General features: G+C 43.1%; 1 protein-coding gene across 1 annotated transcript in view; it reads left to right on the top strand.

The window, feature by feature from the left end:
* The window catches only part of gek (serine/threonine-protein kinase gek), a 141,700-nt gene that overhangs the window by 78,594 nt on the left and 39,876 nt on the right, over positions 1-23,230 (top strand). Inside the window, exons 6-17 of the mRNA XM_084582613.1 lie at positions 1,039-1,095; positions 5,255-5,398; positions 8,036-8,204; positions 12,029-12,111; positions 14,199-14,421; positions 16,289-16,408; positions 17,057-17,190; positions 18,373-18,479; positions 18,570-18,705; positions 18,952-19,103; positions 19,395-19,536; positions 21,955-21,998. Of these exons, the coding sequence (XP_084438739.1) occupies positions 1,039-1,095; positions 5,255-5,398; positions 8,036-8,204; positions 12,029-12,111; positions 14,199-14,421; positions 16,289-16,408; positions 17,057-17,190; positions 18,373-18,479; positions 18,570-18,705; positions 18,952-19,103; positions 19,395-19,536; positions 21,955-21,998 (1,511 nt within the window). The remainder of the gene's footprint in view (positions 1-1,038; positions 1,096-5,254; positions 5,399-8,035; positions 8,205-12,028; positions 12,112-14,198; positions 14,422-16,288; positions 16,409-17,056; positions 17,191-18,372; positions 18,480-18,569; positions 18,706-18,951; positions 19,104-19,394; positions 19,537-21,954; positions 21,999-23,230) is intronic.

Genomic DNA, 23,230 nt, shown 5'->3' with positions numbered 1-23,230 from the left:
ACTTTCCGTTCTGATTGACCTCATCGCATCAAACTTCACTGATGTGATCAGCGGGAGCTGCTTGTACAGAGATCCGACCCGGTGCTGATTAGTATAGTTGATTTCCCACTTACAACGTGAAGCCACACCCAAAGCACTTACAAATGGTTTACGGCAATAGGTGTAGAAGAGACTTTTCCTAGGCAAATGTTGGCAGTAGAGGTGTCACTTCTTCGTCCTACAGTGGGCTTTACTGCATAAGGCAGGTTTTGGTGCAACTAGGCAGTATTGTCTTTCAAGGTGGGGAGCTGCCCTGGAGCTCCCCAAGGTGGGGAGTCTCGCACCAATTTGAAAAGCTCCGTTGCAGGCTTGTCTTCTCTCTTTTTTTTTTTTTTTGTTGCTTGCACAGAACGAGCAAAGCTTAGCAAAGCTGTGGGTATGCTTCAGTTTGATTATTTTAGCTTATCACTCGGTACATATAATTTGGGAGCTAGTGAAGATAAAATATAAGTTAGTTGGTGCAGTAGTCGTTATATGTGTGTCTCCAGTGGCCTTAGTCTTGAAAATTTTTTTCTTTATTTTGCAACATATCTTGTATTTTCCAACTCTGCACTTGCGTGCTAAGTTTCAACAAGGTATGTTGAATAAAAATGGGGTTTTCAAGACCTTCATACCCCTAAGAGGGTATGAAGGTAAGGGGGTACTTTGAAAGTAGGAAATGTATCAGCTTAACAGCTGATACATTTCCTACTTTTAAAGTTTTGATAAATATTGAAAGTAGCCAGCGTGGCAACAACCTAGTTCTTGGACTCTGCGAGTTCTTTAGTCCTTAAGCTAAGCAAAATGACTCTAAAAACAAAAAAGCAAGGAAGTGAGAGCTCATGAGTGCTCTTTCCAGATGGTCAGGTCACCAGGAACTGTGAAAGGAGCCTCGTGCACTCGGCATCTAGCTGAAGCTTAAGTGCACTTCTTCAGTAAACTCGCACCACTTTGTGCGCACAAATTTCATTGATCAGATTTTCTTCTCCTATATTGTTTTTTTTTCTTCTCTTTTTCCAGGTTCAGTCCAATGTTGCTGTGGGCACTCCCGACTACATATCTCCTGAAATTTTGAGGGTAAGCTGACATATTGCTGTGCAGCCTTTCATTGTGGTTAGTGTTCCTGATGCGCACTTGTTTTATCTGGAACAAAACTGGCAGTACAGCTGAGAGTGCGCCGTGAGTTGCCTACTTTTGCTGAATGTGGCTGTGCAAAACAAAGCAAAGCAGCGACCGCGCTGCAAGCGTTACACATCTGTGTGCTGGCTTAGCTGTATTACACACGTGTGGCCGTTTGTTTGCCGCACTTCTGTTTAAGCTTCCTTGGTTCAGCGCGACTCACTGTTCCAGCTGTTTTTTTGGGGGCGAGTCAGTCGAGGGCCAAGTCAGTGTTTGCTGCCTTACCGCTGTTGCCAGCTGCAGAGCTCCTGTTTGTGAATGTGCCATTCATTTGCTCGGTCGTGTAACCCTCCACGCATACACATACACTTTTGTTCCCTATAATTTTCATCATCTGATTATGAGCGATTGTTGCTTTACTTTTTTTTTTTTCTTTTCTTTTGGTTCCCCTTATTGCCGTACTGCCATCTCTGCCTTCACTTGCTTGTGTAACATGTATGCAGTTATATGCATTATGGACAGGTTTCCTAATTGCCAACTTGTTAACTCACCTGCTCAGTATTCTTGGGAAGATAAGAAGGTGGGTGTAACTCTTTGCTTGCATTTCTTTTCACTGCTTGCAGCACTGTGCTCCCCAAATCTTTCTCTCTCTCTCTCCCCCTCTTCCCACATGCTGTTTGTTTTTTGTGCTGTTGGTTCATCCTTGCCCATGGCCTGTGCACTTAACATTTTGGATGCCATTTGGTTTGCTCTTATTTCCTCAGTCCGTTAAATTGCTTGGATGCCATTTGCTCTGTTAATAGTATAGCTTGTAGGACAGATTTCCAGCTTTAGTTTTGCCTTACCTGTTACAGAAAAGAAAACCTGCTCAAATGCTCAGTAGGAGCAGTTTTGTAACCTATTGTAATTAGAAAAAGTTGTAAAATCAGGAAGCTGCAGGTTGTGTTTCTTGCCAACTGTGGAGAGATGTGTTGCATTAGGGACTCTAGTATTTCATATTTTGTTCACTAGATGAGGTGGTGATAGCTTTGCTGTTTAAATGTAATGGTCACCCCTTAGCTTCGGTATAACAAAAATGGGGGGGAGGCATTATGACAAACAAGTAACGGCTGATGCACCACTGTTCTCGTCATTATTCGAATTGCTAGCCATTTTTTAATTCTGACTAACAGCTCCTCGCTCTTCAAAATTTTTTCAGCGGTTTTGAGCTCCACTTTGAAGTTTGCAGACTGAAGAATGGCTCACTCAAGCAAGCAATGTTCACTCCCCCTCCTACTCTCTCTCTCCTAACAGTCACCAGCACCATCACTTTCCTTGTCATGTTTTGTCTTCCTGTTATCTAAGCTACTGTGTCGGCACTTGCTGCCTATAGTCTCTGACTCCTTACTGGACTGCCCTTTGTATCTTTTTCTTTGTTTCTTCCTAATCTTGACGTATTCAGCCTCCTGCACTTGTCTTATCCTCCTCTGCACAGCACTGATCTTTGTATATCTGGACGTGTACCGTTTATATCCTCGAATTGTGCACCCAGCTAAAGTGGAGTTTTCCCTGGTTACATGCTCTGAGACAAATGACATAGCCGAAGGTCCCCTCTTTGATTGGGTACTTACTTTTACTCACAGTTTGTGCTCTTTACATGCTCTGAAATTCTGTAAACAATCTGGCGAAAGTATAACACTGAAAGCCGTTTTTATGACTTCTCTGGTTCTGCATTTACATGGTGACATTTGGGTGTGTCCTGCCTGACTTCTTTGCATGCTTTGCTGCTTTAAAAGAGCATGGAAAGTGTTACATCCAAAACGTCACCATGAAACAAATGTGCCTAGTAAAATGTGAGCTTGTAAGCTTATTAACAAGGGAAGTAATTTTTTTTAATTATGGGAAGAAGTGGGGATCAAATCACAAAAATTCGAAAAAAAAGTTGATTTTAGGGAACTAAGCATTTGGCATCTAAAATACTCATTCTACATTGTGCCAGAATATTTCGCCAAAAAAGAAATTCTAAATGCTCCAAATAAATATATGGACTATGGAATATATGCAGGTAGTGTATGCTAGTTAAGAACTTTCAGGATTGTTTTCTTGAAAGTTTATTTTGAGCCTATCACCTTGCTCATGGAAAGCATAGCACTGCAGTGGGTGCACGGTTTTGAATGCTATTTATTTTGTTGTAATTGCTGAAATGTGCTTTGCATATTATATCAAGACAGTCTCAAATTTACCTTATAGACTTGCATTTTTTCTTATTTACCAATAATTAGGCCATGATGAATTCTAAACATCGGGAGAAGGTGCATACTATGTCCTTTAAGAAGAAGAGCAGAGAAATTAAAAGGAAAATACGAATGTCTTAAGACCCCACTTCTTGGTAAATATTACAACCATTTACAACCTATAGCCCATTTAGTTCTCATGCTTGGCTCTCCACGAGCAAGCAACATGTGAACAACATACAAACAATGGTAAAGCAAAATCTACTGAACATATTACTATCAAGCTTGTATCTCATTGTTTGGTGATTTATCAAGCCGGTATGCTAACATTCATTGATATAAGCTGAAAAATAAGGTTTGCTCCGATCCCCTGGGTTTCAGGCAAATACATGTTAATCTCTCTGCTGCTCACTGCTGAATTATTCTTAAGGTAGACAAGTTGGAGACTGCTAAATAATTGTATGGGTAACTGAAGTTATTTATTCTCATACTTGCTGGAAAAGAGGACCCGTGCAGATAGTCTCGTGCCGAAATGTGAGGGGCAAGATGTCGCACTGAAAATTTTTGTGCATACTGCAGGTTCTTTCTTATCGTTATCTCATGCCATATTGCTACTGCACCTTTATAGTGTAAATCCTTAGTGATGGATAGGTAATCTCAGAATGAAGGTAGAAAGTTTCCTGAGAAGTTTCACTAGCATGGTGCTTGCAGTTGTCATTGTGTTCTTTTTGTGCCTGATAATTGCTGGTGCAGGTATCGTTAGTGAAGTGGTACTCTGTATATACTTATTGTTGGAGCTGCGTTCTGACAGTAACTTATTGTTTTTTTTTTTTCCTTGCTCTACACTTCAGTGTTTCTTAAGTACAATGTACAATGTATTTGTGGACCTGTATTATAAGAATTGGCATGCTCTAATGTAGCCAGTGCATTGTGCTGAGATAGAGGTGTTTGCATTGTGCCACAAGATGGGACAGAGAAGGGAACATGGCTGGCTGGCTCTGCTTTACAGGGAAAGGTCACAACAGAATCTGGGGCCAGAGCATTTGATCAAAAACAGAATGCGCTTTACATGAAGTGTAAATGTGACACTCGGATGAGGAAATTTATGTTAGGTTTCGTGTCACATTAGGGGCCGGTTGTGTGATGTTGCACACTACGCAAATCATCTACCGCTGCGTTCGTGTGTATCCATAATGCATTGACTCCTGAACAAAGCAAAGCCCGCAAAACCTTTCGCGTACATTACTCGCGCTATGAAATCTTCACATATATAGTTTTTCTGCATTTACGTGATACTAGTTGCACTTTTGTTCTTGTCAGCTTGCTGAGAGAGAAGATCTATCTGAAAATTTTATAAGAAGTGATGTTATAGAGCCATCACAAGCTAATCAGCATAGACTGTGAGCGCAGAACCAGAGCATAGCTAGTGCAGCCTACTTTCATGACCTTCGTTTGGAACACGTCATTGCCCAAATTGGCTTTCTGCTTCATTATGCTTAAAAATAATTTTTTTTTTGCCACTCTTGTTAGGTCAGTTAAAATGCTTAACGTCAGTCTTGCCTTTTTCTCTTGTGGAGAGGCGCAGACTGTATGCGAAGAGGTGTGAACTGTGGTTGGGAGCAGTGCTAGTCGTAGCTTTATAACAGTAGCTTAAAGAATTTGTTTGGAAGGTATCCAAGCCTTTGTGGAAGCGTTGGTTGAACTGCTTGAAAGGTGCCAGGGTTTTGTCCTGTGCACTTCACTGTCCCATCTCTGCTACAGTTTGTCATGCCATGTTGTGCTAGGTCCAGCAGCTGGCTGACCCAGTATTTTGGCTTGATCGACTGTTGAGTTTCACTGTCTCTTTCTTGGGGATCTTCGCTTCCATGTGTTCATGACGTCCATGCCTGCTTGATGGATGGCAGGCGATGGAAGACGGCCAGGGCAGGTACGGCCCCGAGTGCGATTGGTGGTCCCTGGGCGTGTGCATGTACGAGATGCTCTACGGTGAGACGCCCTTCTATGCTGAGAGCCTGGTGGAGACCTACGGCAAGATCATGAACCACAAGGTCAGTGCCAATGGCGGCAGCACGTGGCCCATGTGTGTATGTCACGTTACTAATATAAGAGGGCAACTTGGTGCTCTGTATTATAAGAATTACGGGGAAATTACGGAGAATTCAGACGTACGACCAGCCTTGTTATCAGCTCTGGAGCTATATTCAGCAGACTCGATTAAGTGAAACCTTAGTGCAGCTAGGCCTATTGGAGGTGTGGCTGTGTGATGTTAGTTATTTGTGCTCTGCACTAGAGCTTGCTTCACGAATTTGTCTTCGTCTCTTCCACTAAATGCCACTCAGATACTCTTTACAAGCCTGCTCACAGCTGTACCTTGATCGTAGCAAATTTTGAAAAGGATAATTTCTTGATAAGACTAATTATTTTTATCATTGCTGCTTTCCTTCATACAACCTTCACACATAAAATTCGAAAGTGCAGTAGAATTTTGCCATACTAAACTTAAATAGAGTAAAGTGAAACTAAAGTTCTATGTTGCCTTCTATATGTGAGTGTGGATAATTTTCTTAGTAGTAAAGACATCTATAAAGAACGGTTATAGTAAAGAGAATCTGGCCGTGGCAACATACCTCCTTTGGAATGTTGGCACTTTGGCATGTACGCAGTCACTGATGGTGGGGCCGAAATTTGGTGCCAAATGAATACTGAAAAGTAAGATTTTTTTTTTTTTTTAGATGGCTTGTTCTTGAAAGACAAGTAGATGCCATCTTTGCAAGGAGGTACTGGGGCCCTGAGGTTAAGTGTGCAGCACAGGGAAAAAGAAAAATTACGCTGGCCATGAATGTAGGAAGACAGCATTCCAGGCCACTGAGAAAGTAAAGACAAGAAAAGAGCAGTGAGGAGTAGGGAAGGGAAGAAAGGACGAGACATTCTCAACACTGGGCAGTGCGAATTATAAGGCAATGGCAGCATTGCGTGGGTGGTCCTGCTGCACTCAATTTTACCACATTTTAAATATATAAGTCCGCCCACAAGCTAGCAGAATATGGTATATTACTCTTTTTTCGCATTTGATGTACCGGTTTTCATGGTTCACAGTGGACACCTTCCGCTTATCATGAACAGCACGATTAGTGCGCTTGTTAAACCTGGCACACACTTCCAACTTTTTTCGGGGCTGAAAATATTACATCCACATCATATCTCTTGCCCGCATTATTTTTAGTGTGTGTGAAAAGCGATAAACACACGGAAGAACCGCTACCTTCTTTTTCTTTCCCTCATCAGCACGGTTTCCATGGTTCACAGTGGACACCTTCCGCTTATCATGAACAGCACAATTAGTGCGCTTGTTAAACCTGGCACACACTTCCAACTTTTTTCGGGGCTGAAAATATTACATCCACATCATATCTCTTGCCCGAATATTTTTTAGTGTGTGAAAAGCGATAAACACACGGAAGAACCGCTACCTTCTTTTTCTTTCCCTCATCAGCACTTGTAGGTGATGGCCTTTTAGCACCTTGCTACAGGCTAAAGTTAAAACGTTTTTTAGAAAACCGTCTAGTCTTAATCTGTTCACTTGCTCAAGAAAACTGTCATTTAGTGAATGAATATATGAATTGAGCAAAGAAGACTACAAACAAGCTACAGCAATACCACATTTCACAATTTTGAGTGACCCGAATGAAAATTAAAAGTGGCTTAACCGACCTTGGGGAATAAGTCCAGCATACATGATCCTGCTTGAAAAAAAGTTTGATGTCTAGGAACTGTGAACACTCCTCCGTGGGCGTTTCAAAGGTGAATGCCAGTCCACACCCATTTTTTGTAAAAACCTTGAGAACATCCACCTCACGCCCAGTAAAGCCAGGTCTATCAACGAAAATTAGATAATCATCGACATATCTGAAAATCTTTTTGGAAAGGCCACTCAAATTCTTTTCAATGCAAGTGTTGACCCAAGAAAGGAAAATATCACTGAGGATCAGAGCTATTTTAGAGCCACAACAGACATCAGTTTTTTGGAGAAACAAACGCCCATTAAAGTCAACAAAGGTTGAAGCAAGATGAAATGATAACAACTCTAGGAACGAAGCCACTGAAATACCACAGGAATTTACAAAGCATTGTTCATCGTTGTCTTCAGTAATACAATTGCTAGCAAATTTCAACAACCTATCATATGGGAGAGAATAGAAAAGGTCCTTGACATCAATACTGAACGCAGACACTACGTTTGGGTTGTGATGCCTGAAGCAATCCACAACAGCCAAAGAACTCGGCGTGTGATACGAGTCTACCAAAGCGAGATCCTTCGGGTGTTTTCGTGGGAAGCCTGAGACAACATGTTGTCTGTCTTGTGTGTGCTGTTGATTTTCCAAGGCGCTTTACAAACTAGCTCGAATGTCGGTTTTCCCTCAGAGCCATGCCTTCAGCATCGAATGATATAGTAAAGGCACAAATATATGCAGTAAAGATTTCTGATGGTAGGGGTGAGTTTGCTATAGAGGGGTTTTGCTGTATCAAACAAATGCTTGTAGGAAACTTTGAGTAGTTTGTTATATGGTACAAATACAGGCTCTATTGCTACAAGTAGCATGGACCTTGGGGTGACATTTATCGAATGTTATTGGTGCGGGATGTGTATTCCAGACTTGACAGCATTGCTTTCTTCTTTTCTTCAGAACTGCTTTGACTTCCCGGACGATCCTGGCTGCAGTATTTCAGAGGATGCCAAGGACTTGATGCGGAGGTTAATCTGTAGTGCTGACTGCCGTCTCGGACAGAACGGCCTACAGGACTTCAAGAACCATTCGTGGTTCAGTGGGGTCGACTGGGACCACATACGAGAAAGTATGTTAGTTTTTGTCTGGTCCATTGCTTTATTCTAGCAAGCTCATTTATTTTGCGAGTTAGGACAGAGTTTGAAAATCAGAATTTTTTGTTAACACAAATATTTTCAAGGTAAAGGTGATGGGCTCTTTACCGCTCCATTTGCCCAAGTTATATGCGGAAACAGTTTTCTGCGAGGCGTAGCTTGGTGTAATAACGAGTTTACAGTGACCATCAGCACACTGGCATATATTGAGTGTAAAAATTGGTCAGCCCTTGATACATATTGACCATCTTTTTCACTTTAATTTACAGTTGAATCCCGCTATAACGAAATTCACGGTGCACGAAAAAAAATTCGTTCTCGCGGAACTTCGTTATCGCAAAAATTTGACGTGAAACGCAGAAAGAATTGCCCAAGCAGCAGCAAAGGCGTTTAATGCCAAAAATCTGTAAGCTTGGTTTGCTTACGCTTCACGGCGAGCAACGCCGTCACGCGATTTTCGCACTCGGTCAGCAAACCCATTGCAACATCGTCGTCTCGGACAGCAACGAAATTCCTGATGACATCAAAAGCGTCCATCACCTGTACGGCGGTTGCCGCAGCCGGCGCTTCCTGTACGTCGTCGTCTTCTTCATCGGAAGAGTCCTTATCATTCCGGGCAGCTTTTATGATCTGCTCATCACTCACATCTTCGTGAACAACAACACAAGCGTCAGCGCCGATGTATTCGTCGAGCTCGAGATTAGGCGGCACGGTTCCTATTTCTCCCAGCGTTTTCCAGGCGGCCGCGATCCCCGGAGCCGGTGACGCCTCTTCGTCGTCGTCTGTAACGCCTGGTGTTGGGCCAGCAGAGTGTACGGGTCGACCTTCGGCAAATCCGGCGTGCCTGAAACAGTTCACAATTACTGAGCGCCCCAGTGTGCTCCAGGCAGCAGACATAATCTGCAGTGCCACGTACAAGTCCACCTTCGTGTCTCGGCCGGTTTCAGTGTTAAAAAGCAGCCGCTGAATTAACCTCCCGCGGTAAGCGCGCTTCAGGCTAAGAATCACGCCCTGATCGAGAGGCTGTAAGACAGACGTGCAATTGGGAGGGAAAAACCTCAGCTCCGTGTTAGTGAGCTTGACTTCGTCGGAGTGATGCGCTGAACAATTGTCCAAAAGCAAGCAAACTTTACGGCCCTGCCGCTTCATGTCGCGGTCGAATGCCATCGGCCACTCGGTGAAAATAGCGCGGGTCATCCATGACTTGTTTTTCGCCTTGTACTGCACAGGTAGGCTACGAGTTCCCTTAAAACAGCGCGGCTTGGCACTTTTGCCTATGACTAACGGCGGACGCTTGTCCGAGCCATCCATGTTTGTGCAAAGCAGCACTGTGATGCGTTTTTTGCTGTGTTTGCCGCCGTGACAGCGCTGCCCCTTGAAGTCGAGCGTCCTAGCCGGCAACATCTCGTAGAATAGCCCGGTCTCGTCGGCGTTGTAAATGTCTGCAGGCGCGAAGTTGCTTAAAATTCCGGCCATGTTACTCGCCTTCCAAGCAGCTGCTCCGTCCACGTCTGCTGACATTGACTCGCCGCACAACACTTTTCCAACGATGTTATGGCGGGCCTTGAAACGGTTTAGCCAGCCAATGCTGGCTTTAAAATCATCAATGCCAAGTAGGCATGCATAGTTCAAGGCTTTCTGCTGGACGATGCTTCCGGACAGGGGGACGTTGCTGGCTCGTGCTTCCACAAACCACGCATGCACTGCTTTGTCCAACTCTTCATGGAGGGGCCGCGTCACCTTTTTGTGCTTCGAGGATGTGCCTGAAGCAAGTGCCATTCTCACGCTGTCCTTATTGCCTAGAATTGTTGACAGCGAACTTGCAGGAATTCCGAAGTCTTCAGCAATTGCCGCTTTCTTCCTTCCGCTTTCTGCTTGGGCGATTATTTGAGCTTTTTGCTCAAGGGAAAGAGTTTTGCGTTTTTTCACTTGCGTTGCCATCGTGTCCTGCGGATGAAAACTCGTCGTTGTCGAAGAGAAAGGCAGCGAGTGAACAACGCGACCACGACACAAAGCCAAAATGGCGGAACTGCAATCACGTGATTTCATGCTTAATGTGGTTTTGGATTTGACTTGGACTTCTCGCCAATAAAACTAGTTTCGGTTTCGATTTTGAACGCGAAAATTTCGTTGAAGCGGAAACGCTCTGCAAAAATGGTTCGTTGTGCAGAGAAATTTAGGCCATTAATTCTTATAGGATACTCGCGGGGAATAAAAAATTATTCGTTGTCGCGGAAATTTCGTTGTGGCGGTATTCGTTGTGGCGGGATTCAACTGTATGTCCCAAGAGAAAAAAGGTTGTATACACATGCATTATAGTTGTATACACATGAATTAGTTGCCCTGAATTAGTTGCCCTGAATTAGTAGCCCTGAATAGTTGTCTGATTTATAGTTGCCCATCTTTTTTTGCTTTAGCTTGTACTTTAAGGGAACAGAGTTGTGCACGTGTCAAAGTGCGAGTTATAGTTTGGACGCAGTGTACCATTGCATTTTTTCATCAGTGTTGTGACAGTGGCAGTTGATCTAAAATCACCTTGTTGCACTCTTAGCTGTTAAAGGCCAAGTGCAACAAAATTTTATTCTACAATGCTTCTCAATGTGCTCGGTGTGTCCCAAAACTAATAGTAACAAAGTTTTATGCATAGGAAACTACTTATGCTGTTATAAGCATTTCAGAATTTGTGTAGCATACGATGCAGGAGTATGGCGGCATTTTGCGGAGTTGGACAATGTACCATATGCGACATAAAAACAGGCACTCGAGAGCCATCCTCGAGCCAGGCCTATATTTTGAGTGAATGGACTATGGAGGGTGTGCAGTAAAAGCCTGAAGGCTGAAATGTGGCTTGGCAGTCCTAGATTTGATAAAGAAGTGAAATTTCTATAATTTCAGGCACAGTTGTCATGCCTAACATGGCAGGCAAGAACACACATGCCGCATGCATTTCTGAAGTACGGAAGACACTGTGCACAGCAAAAAGTAGTCAAGGTTGCCGGGTGTTCATTTGCAGTTCTGTGTATTCATGCGATTTGTGTTCAAGTCGCTCACAGTATACCCAAATGTAATGCGTATCCACTCGGTAAAGTTTTTACAAGCAGTAGCAAGCTGCCATTATGCCACTGCTAGAGCCCCAAAGTTCTGATTGTGGCTTTATTTACATAGTTTCAGGCTGTTTTTGAGAGCTATTTCTGACACTTGCTTCTATTATGAACTTCATATTTTGTTTTTAGTGCTCTCTCTTGATGTGCTACTAAAGAACAGTCCTTCTACACAGCGGAGAAATTTGTTGTAGTTGGCCTTTTGAGTTGCGATTTCAGAAAGTTGTCTGCGTCTTTAGTTCATGCCTTCTTGGATCTCTTGATTTTACACTTTCCAAGCAAAACTGTCCTTTGTTCAACTGCACAAATATTTTCAATCAATCAATCAATCAATCAATCAATCAATCAATCAATCAATGAATGAATGAATCAATCAATAAACTTTATTCAGCTTTTTTTTTTTGGCGTTGATCTGCTAAGAAAAATAACATTATGAATATTTTTTTCTCGTCATGTGCATTTACTTAACTTTTGCTTCACAGACCAAAATGACAATATTTGTCATGTTCTACTCATTTGCTTTTGTAAATGATCGGAATAAATTGACCAAAAGTACATTGTTTTGATTTGACAAACTTCGTCAGTTTGCACTCCTTTGTTTTCGTATTTCAGTTCCTAAATGACCAACCACATTACACACAGCTTTTTCGAGGGCATGCACTGAGCACTAACAGTCAGCTATGTTTGGCTGGTCGCAGGCCGGGCACCGTACATTCCGGAGGTCAGCAGTCCAACTGACACCTCGAACTTCGATGTGGATGATGCTGACCTTAAGCAGCCGGTAAGCAAAAATCACTCGTCTTGCTGCTTACTAAAGGTGGTTTTTGTTTTTATTTTACATTTTGTGTACTACCTTCATTTTGACGATTGAAACATGCTTAAGTACATTTTTCAGATACTAGTCCTGTTATGTCTTCGTATACTCTAAAACGCTCTCGGTGAATGTGATTTTCATGTGTCGTCGGCTGCGCTGACTCGGAATAGCTGAACTCGAGCTAATGCTCTCCTGCACTCACGCGGACTTGCTTTATCTGAGAATTGTGTGCAGGTTCGACTTGTGTCTGGTTATTATTCTAGAAAGGGCATCTTATATTTGCCCGGACATGTTCACATACTATATAATTCACCTAAAGGCACGAGCAAAACAGAAAAATTGGAGAACAGGTTGGCTTGGTTAACTCCAATGAGATGCGTATATGAGGCCCAACTTCCATTCCCACCTTCCACTAATTTATGTCTTTTCTTTGTCACGCAGTTAACTGAATTTCTTAATGTCCCTTGAACATTTAATGGATCAGGTTCCACAAACCATAACCATCGAAAGCTAAGTGAAATCTTATTCGCTGTGAGGGGACATGACGTCACGGACTCGTTCAACCATACAGCGCGACACCAGTGGTCTTCTCATAGAATGGGAACCCTAACTCTGGTGCGTTAATAGGGAGCATTCAAGATGTTTGCAACGAGATGCGCATTTAGGGTGCGGATGCAATGCATTTCGGTGCTCCCATAGTCCTTTGCCCTATGGGGCACATGCGTTCTGTGTGTCCCACCTTTTGCACTGCCTTTGCACAGTGTACTACCAACTTGCCAGGCACTCTCTTATTTAGCTCAAGATATATTTTTGATATTGCAAGGTGCTTAGACTGTGTGGAATCAAGTTCCATAGGGAATGCATCCTAAACAAATGTGCACTTGGCGATAGCTGTTCTGGGGATCATGAAAAAAACTTGTTAGATTGCAGTGAGCGATGTGGTTTACTATCTTCAGTTTTCATTTCTTTGTATTTCGGTCACTTGTATTTGGTCAGTGGAGCAAAATCCACCAGTGCAAAAAAAGAGGTGTTCCACAGAGTAACTTTGTCAAGCTTTGTTCAAATAATTTAATTACCCGTATACTTTTAGTTCTGCTTGCTTTCCAACTCTCTGGAGTGCTAAGAATAAGATTTTTTCCTTGAAGTGAGAAGTATGTCCTTTCCTCTTTTCTTCTCTTCTCCTCCAGTATTACCACGTAATGCCATTTGGGCTAGGTCATGGAAGCGCTTTCAGTCGCTTTGGTCGAAGGCTGGTAAGGCACGCCTGTGTGTCAGCTTGGGACATGCATATTTCCTTCCCTTGCATTGTCCACACCTGTGACGTTTAGAGGCGATGGAAATTACACCTGCATCTGGCTAGTAGCAGCTAGTATCACTACCCTAAGTTTAATGCTTATCATTTTGTCCTCTAACTCTGTAACCAGCTGTGTTGCTGCTGCTTAGTGCTTGGTAGCCTTACATCTTTGCGCCTGTTCTGGTGAAACTAATCCCATTCAGTCTGGTGTGATTTTAAAGCCAAAATTTCTTTTTAAGCTAAATCAGTTTCTTGCTTGCAGACTAAAACTAGTTGCTTAACTTTTTTTTTTTTTTTTCAAACACTTCAAGCCATCATTGGGGTTGTGAATCTGCTGGGTTAGAGCAAAGGAAAGAAAAAGAATTTGAAATTACTAGAGCATTTAAGGTGAGGATGCAGCAAGGATGCCGATTGAGTTTATGATCTTAAAAACAGTAGAAAATAGAAAAAGCCTTTCAAGAAAGCAGAGTAAGTTGGAGAGACAAACATTGCAAAAAAAAAAAAGAAAGGGTTATACTAGGATACTAATCATATTTCTAAAAGAAGGGTACATCTGCATGATGCAATGAGTATGAAGTAGTGGAGAAAGCTCTGTATTGGTTATCCATATTTTATTTTTTGGCAGGTGCCTGAAATTGACAGAGAATGATACATATTTTGGTGTGGCCTGCATTCTTTTGCCTTGGATGAATGAGAAAACACCAGAATATCAGGAGCCTGCAGCACTCACTGTTTCTTGTGAACAAAAAAAACAATGCAGGAGTCGGGACCACCAAGCACCAACGCTGTGTTCTCTGGGCTGCACCTGCCCTTTGTGGGCTTCACCTACACGCTGGGAAGCCGGCTGGCCCACCACGGTGTGGGCGACTCAGTGGTGGACGGTGTGGCCACTCAGTCAGGGGGAGACGAGAGCCACCTGATGTGCCAGAAGAGGATCCGAGCCCTCGAGAGGGAGAATGCCGAATTGGGGCAGCGCCTTGCCAGTGAGTGCCTTTCCCCCCCCTGTTTATTTTTTTGACATTATTGCCACTGGAATGTGCACTTCTGATAGGGAACACTTCATAAACTATGAAGAGCAAAGGCCGTCTTTAACCCGGGGTTAGAGCTATTAAACAGGAAAAAAAGATGGGTTTGTCATACATAGTTCCTTATTTATTTATGCCTTCAGAGCTTAGAAGAATAATTAAAGAAGGGAGGGAAAGGCTGAAGAATGTGAGTACACTAAGAAGAAAGTACAAACAAAGGTGAAGGACATTATTACATTGGGAGGAAAGAGCAAAGAAAACGGAAATCAGCAACAGGTGAACGACCACAAGCGTACCAAAGCAAAACCCCTTATAGCAAAGACCAAAGCAGAAACAAGAAAAAAATAGTAGTAATAAAATGGCAGTGCAGAAGAAATGCAGTTTGAGATGCAAGCATGAAGTTGGTTTATACTGTGCTTTTAAGTGCTCTGCGAAAATAATTGGTATATAACCCTGCTATAATAAACTCGTATATATGAAACTGAAACTGAAGTCCCAGTTCGTCTTCCATAGATAACTGTACATTTTCTCCCCTTTGTAGTGAAGGCATTTTTGATAAAAATTTGTTTCAGTAAAGTGCGCCTAGCCGCAGCAACGTGCTCCACATGAAATGACATTTGGCTGCACGCGTGCAGCCTAGTATCGCAGGGAAAATGTTTTCTTTTTTTGGAAAACAAAAAACAAAAGAAAACAACCAATAAAGGCATTTTTTTTTTAAATAATTGCATTACCACCAGGCTCACCAGCTCTGAGGAGGAGTCAGCTTTACTTTTGCCTTGGAGCTGTGAGGCAACATATTCGCCACGTAGGGACAGAAGTGAAGCTGGTTACGATTGGGGAAAGAAGGTGCTGCAGTCTGTTAAGAAATTAAAAGACAGTAAAAGTGCAGCGAGAAGTAGGGAAGAGAAGAAATGGCCCAACATTCGCAGCACTGTGCAGCATGAAGCACAAGGTAGCAGTGGCAAGAAGCGGAGGCACAGCACGTAGATTCGCACGCATTTTGCATCTATCGCCTCTTAAATGACAGAAACAGCAAAATAAGTGTTCAGTAAGTAGCCATTTAATTACCAGACAGCATCTTCAGGCCCATGTCATCACCAACACTTGACATAGTAAAGAACCTGATATAGTTAAGATTTGTGCCAGTCCGAGTGACTTTACTATAGAGGGGCTCTACCAGTAATGAATTATTGAATTTCCAAGCTTTGCTCTCTTTAGTATCAAAAGAACTTATATGATTGCAGATGGATGAAACGAATCCACTGTAACATTGCAACAGCTGGCAGGCAACTACTAGTGCCTTGCTTTAACATAAGCTTGATAATTTTTGATCTTTAAAAAGTGAATAACTTAGTAATTGGCCTTTGATGCTGATATGCAGTTAATAGTACTAGGACAGGGCTAGATCAAAGTGGACACAAATCAAGTATTGTTCACTTTGCAGCCATCTTGGTGTGCCCTTTTAGTCAGTTCTGACCTGGTGCCATTCTTAGTATAATTTGGTTAACTTCATTGATTGCAAGGAAGCACTTGAAGAGCTCTTTGAAATGTATCGCATGCCCTCCTTGTAAATCTGAAACGTTTATTTCTTTTTGTTTCATAAATACCGCAGTCAGCACGCTGATTTTAGCAGCGTGGTACAGACATATAATAATAATTACAGTGGCAGGTACAAGACCTCTCCACAAGCTCTGCATGGTTTTAACTATTTACCTATGGTGCCAAATGGGATTACAATGGGGGAGGAAACATGACATAAGCAGCACCAGCCGCAAAACTAACCAATGACCTGATCGGTGTGCGATTGCATGTTTTTCTTTGAAAGGTGATCTCAAAAGAGGACTGTCGAATTCAACCAGTGAAGCATTGCAGAGGACGTCGTCCGCAGATGGTGAGGTGCGGAGGCTTCAAGATGAAGTCAACACCTTCAGGAAGAGGAATGCAGGTGTGTGGTGTGACGCTACTGGCTTTGCTCCTCTAGTAGATGAGCAATTGATACGCAGCACTTGTTATAGTCTAGTTGTGGCTTGGATTGCTAATAACTGCAGCCAGCAACCCAGCGGCTGCAGAATGCTCTGGTTGTGGACAAGCTTGAGACGGGGGCCTGAGAACTCCAGCTTCACAAATGTGGAGTCGCATGTTGGTGACTCAACATGTCACCGGTCACATGTCACTCATTTGTCACATGCTGGTAACAGCTACAGACATTATGCATTGTGACAAGTTTATACGCGTGTCTTGCTTCATGACACCACTCATAATTAGTTGCTGTCGCTGGCCGACTTTTCGGTCTTGAAGGAATCAAAGCAAAAGCAGTCCAGATAAAAAGAATCCAGCTGATTTGTGTGATACAGTGTGATATTATAAACGGGTTTCACAGTAGTAGAAAAATAGAAATTTTTCAACTCTGAGTGGCCGACTGATGACATTATGGAAGGGCCTCTGTCAAAGAGTGAAAGGCAGCTATCACAGAATGCCCTGCTCTTATCAATTGTTTAATGTTGGCTGCAGCTGCTTTTTTAGTTATGGTGCTGCTATCTCATATTAGTCTCGCAATCACCAACCACGCGCCTATGCACATGTGTGTGTGCAGAATTGGAGCTGGAGCTTCAGCAGAGGCAGTCCTTATCCAATTCCCACGGAGGCTACCCCGTGGGGGATGCCAAACTCAAAGAGCTGGACAAGCAGCTGCGGCTTGCACGGTCCGAGAAAGAAGAAATTCAGCGGGTGAGCAATCGGAGGCCACATTTTCAAATCGCCAGATTTGACTATGTTTTCACCTTTGTGCCATACCGAAGTGAAAGGCATTTTCGTCAGTCACCATTTTTCTCTCATTTGGTGCCTTTCACCGAGTGCTGCGTGTTTGTTTCGCGTGATTACACGCACTGAATCTGAACATTGCCTCCAAAGTGACTTTACTAAGGTGCCCCTTAATATTTCGTCTGTCTGTGTGGAAATCATTGGAAAAAAGGAAAAAAGATGTAATTGGCTGTTATTCGGGAACATTTCACGTGCTCGACTGTGCATGCCATTGCAGCTTTCAGCTCACTGGCAATGCCAAGTCATGCAGAGACAGCTTTCATTGACATGTGTTTCTGGGCCTCACACAGAATTACAGGAGAATCTCGCTGATATGATTCTCATTGGCATTAAAAATAAAAAAAGATCGTAGTTTGTGCAAAAAAGGCTTCAGAAGGTTGTGAATGAAACATCACACAGAACTTGCATTTATTTTAGTGCTTTGAAATAATCTGTCACTTTGTGCTGGACTTTGTTTCTCAGTGTCCAGAAGGAAGCTTTTTTTGGAACTGGTAGGAATTAGTGGCAATTTCAATGCTTAGCTTTGCACCCGCCACAGAAGCCGTAAAGAGCATCTAAAATTTGGAACTCTGGCAACCTGCGCAAGCACATCATCTTGTGAAACATATCGAGATGGTCTTGGTGTGCGCAGCATCTTGGCACACTGCGAGAGTCGATGCTGCTGGCTCTAACAGCGCAAAAATGAGGGATGCACGATGAAAACTAAAAAAAAAATCTCGATTGCAAAAGTGGAAGGAGGGTGGCATTAGCTAAGTAAATAGGTATCTATCGGAGATCACGAGATCACGCCAAACGTTGGTCAAGAGCACTACCATTACTCCGGCTACCATGCCTCCAACTAGGACTTTTTTCACTGCACTTCTAAAATCCGAAAATTCGCAAGTTTCTCATAAATTTTCACAACCGTGTTATCCAAACTCACTTTAAAACATGATCTCTCAGCCCTCTACAAGGTATCGGCTGCGAATAATATAATAAAAAAAAATTAAGTATAGTATAAGCGAGTTTCACTGTGCACAGCATCAGCCTTGATTTTTCATCAATTGATGGCACAATCTGAAGTGATCACTATGTTTGGTTATTTACCAGGACTTGACCGATGCCCAAGAGAGGTTAAAACAGCAGAGCAAGGAGCTCAAAGATGCCTTAGCACAGAAAAAACTTGCCATGGACGAGTACACTGAAGTCAGCGACAAGTGAGCACACTGGATTTCTTTCGCTGCTAGAAGGAGGCCAGTTTGTCTGTGTGGCCAATGTTGCATCTTCCTTTTTCCTTGCTTTACTAGGCTGTCAGAGTTGCGGACGCAAAAGCAGAAGCTTTCCCGGCAAGTGCGCGACAAAGAAGAGGAGCTCGAGAGCGCTATGCACAAGATCGACAGCCTCCGACAGGACCTCAGAAAAGCGGACAAGCTGCGAAGAGAGGTGAGTGTCTCCTTTCTCTTCGTAGGTGCGAAGCACCTAACTCTGAAGTCATTAAAAGGCAAAGAAAAGGACAGAATGTAGTTGATGAGAATTTTGCTCCCCTTTCCTGCACTGTTGTAGAGAATTGACCGTGCTTGCCTGCGATGGTTGATGGTGCTATGCTATTAACATTGTGAAATCCATTTGATGCTTGCACATATTTGTAGCAAGTAGACGTGTTAGTAAATTTTATCAAATTTTCCGCAGCTGGAAGCTCGCGCGGAGGAGACGCAAGCTGAGGCCCTGAAGGAGCGGCGGCTGCGGGAACGCAGTGACGAATATGTTCACCACTTGGAAGGCGAGCTGGAGAAGAGCCAGGTCGGGCGGCCAGCCCATGATGTTTCTCAGGAAGTGTCCAGGTCAGCCGCCGTCAATCTAGGTTTTTCATTCTTCCTCTTGCCTTTTTTTCCCTCACGTTTCATGCATTGAAAGCTTTCAGCTGGCTGTGATTACTGGCACTTGCTTTCAAACTCTTCGTTGTTTGCATCAAGCCTTTCTGCATTCTTTGTGTCAGAATCATGCCGTGGTGACAGCAGTTTTGTTTATTTATTTGCATTCGCTGTCAGTCTACTGACTGTTTTTAACAGGATGCAGCGGATTTCAGAAAAAGAGTGATGCCTGCTAAGAGCCTTATGTTGGGCCCTTTTTAGGTTGAAGAATGAGCTGGAGAATCAGGAGATGAAGTTTCGAGAGCTGGAGATTCAACTGCAGACACGGCATGCCACTGAGCTGGGCACGGTTCGTGATCAGTTTCGAGAGGCTGATGGGGCCAGGGATGCCCTGCTGAAGGAGGCAAGTTGGCACAGTCCTATTCTGCTCGATGAGTTATGGGGGTTACTATTGAAATAACGCACCAAAGGGGGCTAGATGTGGAAGCCACCTTCTAGCCCCAGTGTACCAGCCCTAACAGACAGAGCTGTGACCCTCAACCCGCGATGGTAGAAGCCACCACTGTGGTGGATTCGGGCCAGAGGGGACAAACACGAGTTGCGTACTCAAACAGACTTTATTCTGCCTGAGTACACGGTAAAACACAGCACTCAAATACAACCACCGTAGCGAGCGAATGTCCTGCTCGTGTACGAGAGTGAAATAAAACCGCCGAAACAAGGAAGCACATGTTCTGCTCACCTAGCATGACTTTGAGCTCACGCCCCGCAGCGGTAAGTGCGTATGATGACTGGGTGATTGAGGTGGCAGCGGCGGCCTCCTCGGCAGAAAGTCTGAACCTTGCGTATGCCCGGTCACCCACCAAAAGACAAGAAAGAATTGCGAGAAGCACGCTCGCCTCGGAATGTGTAGAGAAGGTCTCCGGGTTACACCGGTTGGGAAACCTGAGGCGGCATCGCTGCAGGAGATTGGAGGCAGTGGGGGGTGGCTGGTGTGCCCTCCTCTCACCACCCTCCCTAACAGTGTACCTGTAACCTAACGTGATAATTACTTATAATGGGACAGGGGATTCATATGTATCCCCACAAAGTTCACATATTTTTTTTCATTTGCCGGTCCTTTTGCTATTCCAGTTGCCTTCCTGCTGTCCACAGGCGTGTCTGAAATGTGTTGCTAGAACAGTACATTGACAAAATTTCTTGTTTTCTGGTTCATGTTAAAGCGTAACCCATGGAAAATATGACTCATGGAGGTCTGGGTACTTATGGGAAAATATGTATTTCATAGTTTTTTATATATATGATACCCTAAGGGCCCTTTTCTGGCATTACATAAATGGAAAAGGGGGCCTAGTTGAACAAAATTGATTATGATTATAACAATCACATAGATAAGTTGCAGTGAATTTTGAATGACGAATAACTGTAATGGGCAGATCCGAGAAATTTTGCATACTTAACCAAGCATGTACAGTTTTCAGAATGCTGAAAATGCTTACAATGTTGCCAGAGCTTTAGGGCAGGGAACTCAAACACATGGTTCGTGAGCTGTGTCTGTGTGATAGGCCCTTTTGGCTTCAAGAATATCAGCCTTTCTTCTGAACCTACATAGTGAGTCACCTTTCCCACCAGACTTGTTTTCCAACAGAAATCAACTAAAATGCCTCATCCCTAAACAATGCATTTCCTTGTGAAAGTAAAAAGAGACGGCTCCTTAATGTGCATGAACTTTGGACAGACGCCTGCTGCCTTCAAGAGGGAGGCACAGGACCATCTGCCATCTCTTTCATCTCCATGTGTACATTTTTCTTTTGACAATAAGAGTGTGATGTTTATGGTCCATCTACCCTTTCAGTAGCTCTCTCCGAGCGCCATACTGAAGCGACACCCATCTGGCGTTTAGGCGGAATTGGGCACGCGGTGCTTTTCTTTTCCAGAAAGAATGAGAGGTCCTGGTCTGGGAACGAAACAGTTTGGTGGATTTTAATTTGTTGTATTGATTATTGATTTTTATTTTATTGTTTTTTATTGCTTGTGTCATTATTTTTCTTATTTTCTGACTCATGGCCCACTTGGGATGAAATTTTCTCAATGCAGTCCGCATAACGATGCAAGTATGGTATGAGACCACTGCTATAGGACCTCTCATACGCATCACTTTTTTGTCATTTTTGTAGAAGAATGGATAGCTGGGCTAGTCGGTATATAGTATATTCTTATTACAGAAAAACTAGCGCACAAAATGGGGTCAGGACGCTTTGTGTGTGTTGCCTCTTCTTCATCCCGTTTTGTGCTCTGGCTTTTCTTGAGTATGTCATTTTTAGCCCCTGTCGTGTTGTTGGTTCTAAAGTACCATTCGCTGGAGCCAGGAGCTTCCAAAAATTTACACATTGCTTTTTCTAATGAGTTACAACTTGTTTTCTGCTGCCATTAGGAGGGTCACTCTGATCATGTGAATAGTGTCAAAAAGGGGCCACTGCTGTTTTTAACACAGACCAATGTGGAAGCTCTTTATTTTCAGTGACTTGGAAATAGTATCATTATTTTACTTCACTGCCAAAAGTGTGCGGTAGTGTGCAGTAAATGTTGAGTAAAAATAAGGGTGATTGAGGCTTTGCAGCTAACACTTTGTGCCTCAGAAAAGTGTTCACTGGATTGCGTCCTCTACTGCCTCCTCTGATGCATTTTAGATGGAGCATAGATTTCGCACTTTTGTATGCGTATTGTAGAGAGCCATCCCTTCGATTATACCTTGATTTAACTCTTGTTCTCATAGAAAAAAACTTTTTTTTTTTTCTTTTCCTTTTCTCTTTTCCTGCAGGTGATGCTCCTTAAAGAGAAGAGCGAAAAATCTCGTGTTGAAAGGTGGGCGTTCTGGTTGGTCACTGCTTACCTTACTTCTATTCTCAGAATTGTTATGTGATCACTTTGTGCGTAACCGGGACCAAACACTAACAACGCTTCGGCATCGATGCCTTATTGAAGCATTGCGGTGTGCATGCGACTCGACATTGAGCGGCAATTGTGTTACACTGCGATTGACTTTTATTGTGGATATTGACTACAGCTGCTGCTTTATTTATAACGCAACAGCTGTTTGTAAGGCACTCGTTTACTAATCTCTGAGTAACTAATCCCGTAACTAATCTCTGAGTAGCGTGCCTATAAGTATGGCAAGTGTTTCAATCTGTGAGGGCTTTAAAAATTGCCCGTTGATTTCAGATCCTTTCTGCGTGATTGTTAGAGGCCTTAAAACACTTTGAATCAAAATATTTAACCCAGTATATTGTTCTGTGCCAACACTTCTTGTTCTGAAGTGTAGCATGCAATAAAGGCTATTTTGTGAGAAGCTGCTTACATTGTGAGGAGCTTTTGTTATATGCAAAAAGCTCTTGTGCGTGCACTTACTTTCTGGAATGATTGTGCTGATGCATGACTGAGTCTCGATAGCAGATGCAACATCACCATGTAAATACAGTTGCTTTTTGTAAATGCGCCAGCGTTGCTGAGAAAGCTTGCATAAATTACTTAATATTTAATTGAAAGCAGGGGAAGAAAAAAAAAAAGGCTGGCAAACCCTTGAATGAATGGAAACTGCGGGTGTAACTTGCGTCTTTTTTTTTCTTCCCCATTTCAAAATTGAGTCAGTATGGGGCAGTCTTTTGAAGCAGATAGCATATGTAACATTATTTCACACTGTGAAAGATCTCTTTGTCTTCAAACTGTCATTTCAAAGTGTCGTGATGGGGTAGTACTATGCACTGATCGAATTAGTAGCTGGGGCTAGTCGGTGACTCATTATTTTGAAAAGGGGGTTTAGAGTGACAAAAGCAAGAATAGGACAGGGACATAGCACCAGTCCGAACTTACAACTGAAAAAATTGGAGTCCGAAACACATGCTCGAGGAAGGGCCAGCTTTTCAGCAGGCAGCTAGATAGCTATAGGACAAGAAGCCAGAGCCTTGAACCATGGTAAACTAAAACAAACGGTCAAAGGAGCATGTCAAAAACGAACAAAGAGGAAACACTCCCTTTTAACAGCAAAGCCAAAGATGTTACTTAGCATTTAGCAACGTAGATTCTCTTGGCAGAACAAT

Source organism: Amblyomma maculatum, chromosome 10, assembly GCF_055883805.1.
Source record: "Amblyomma maculatum isolate TAMU_Amacu chromosome 10, ASM5588380v1, whole genome shotgun sequence".
Lineage (NCBI taxonomy): Eukaryota > Metazoa > Arthropoda > Arachnida > Ixodida > Ixodidae > Amblyomma > Amblyomma maculatum.
This window is presented reverse-complemented; position numbering and strand designations above follow the sequence as displayed.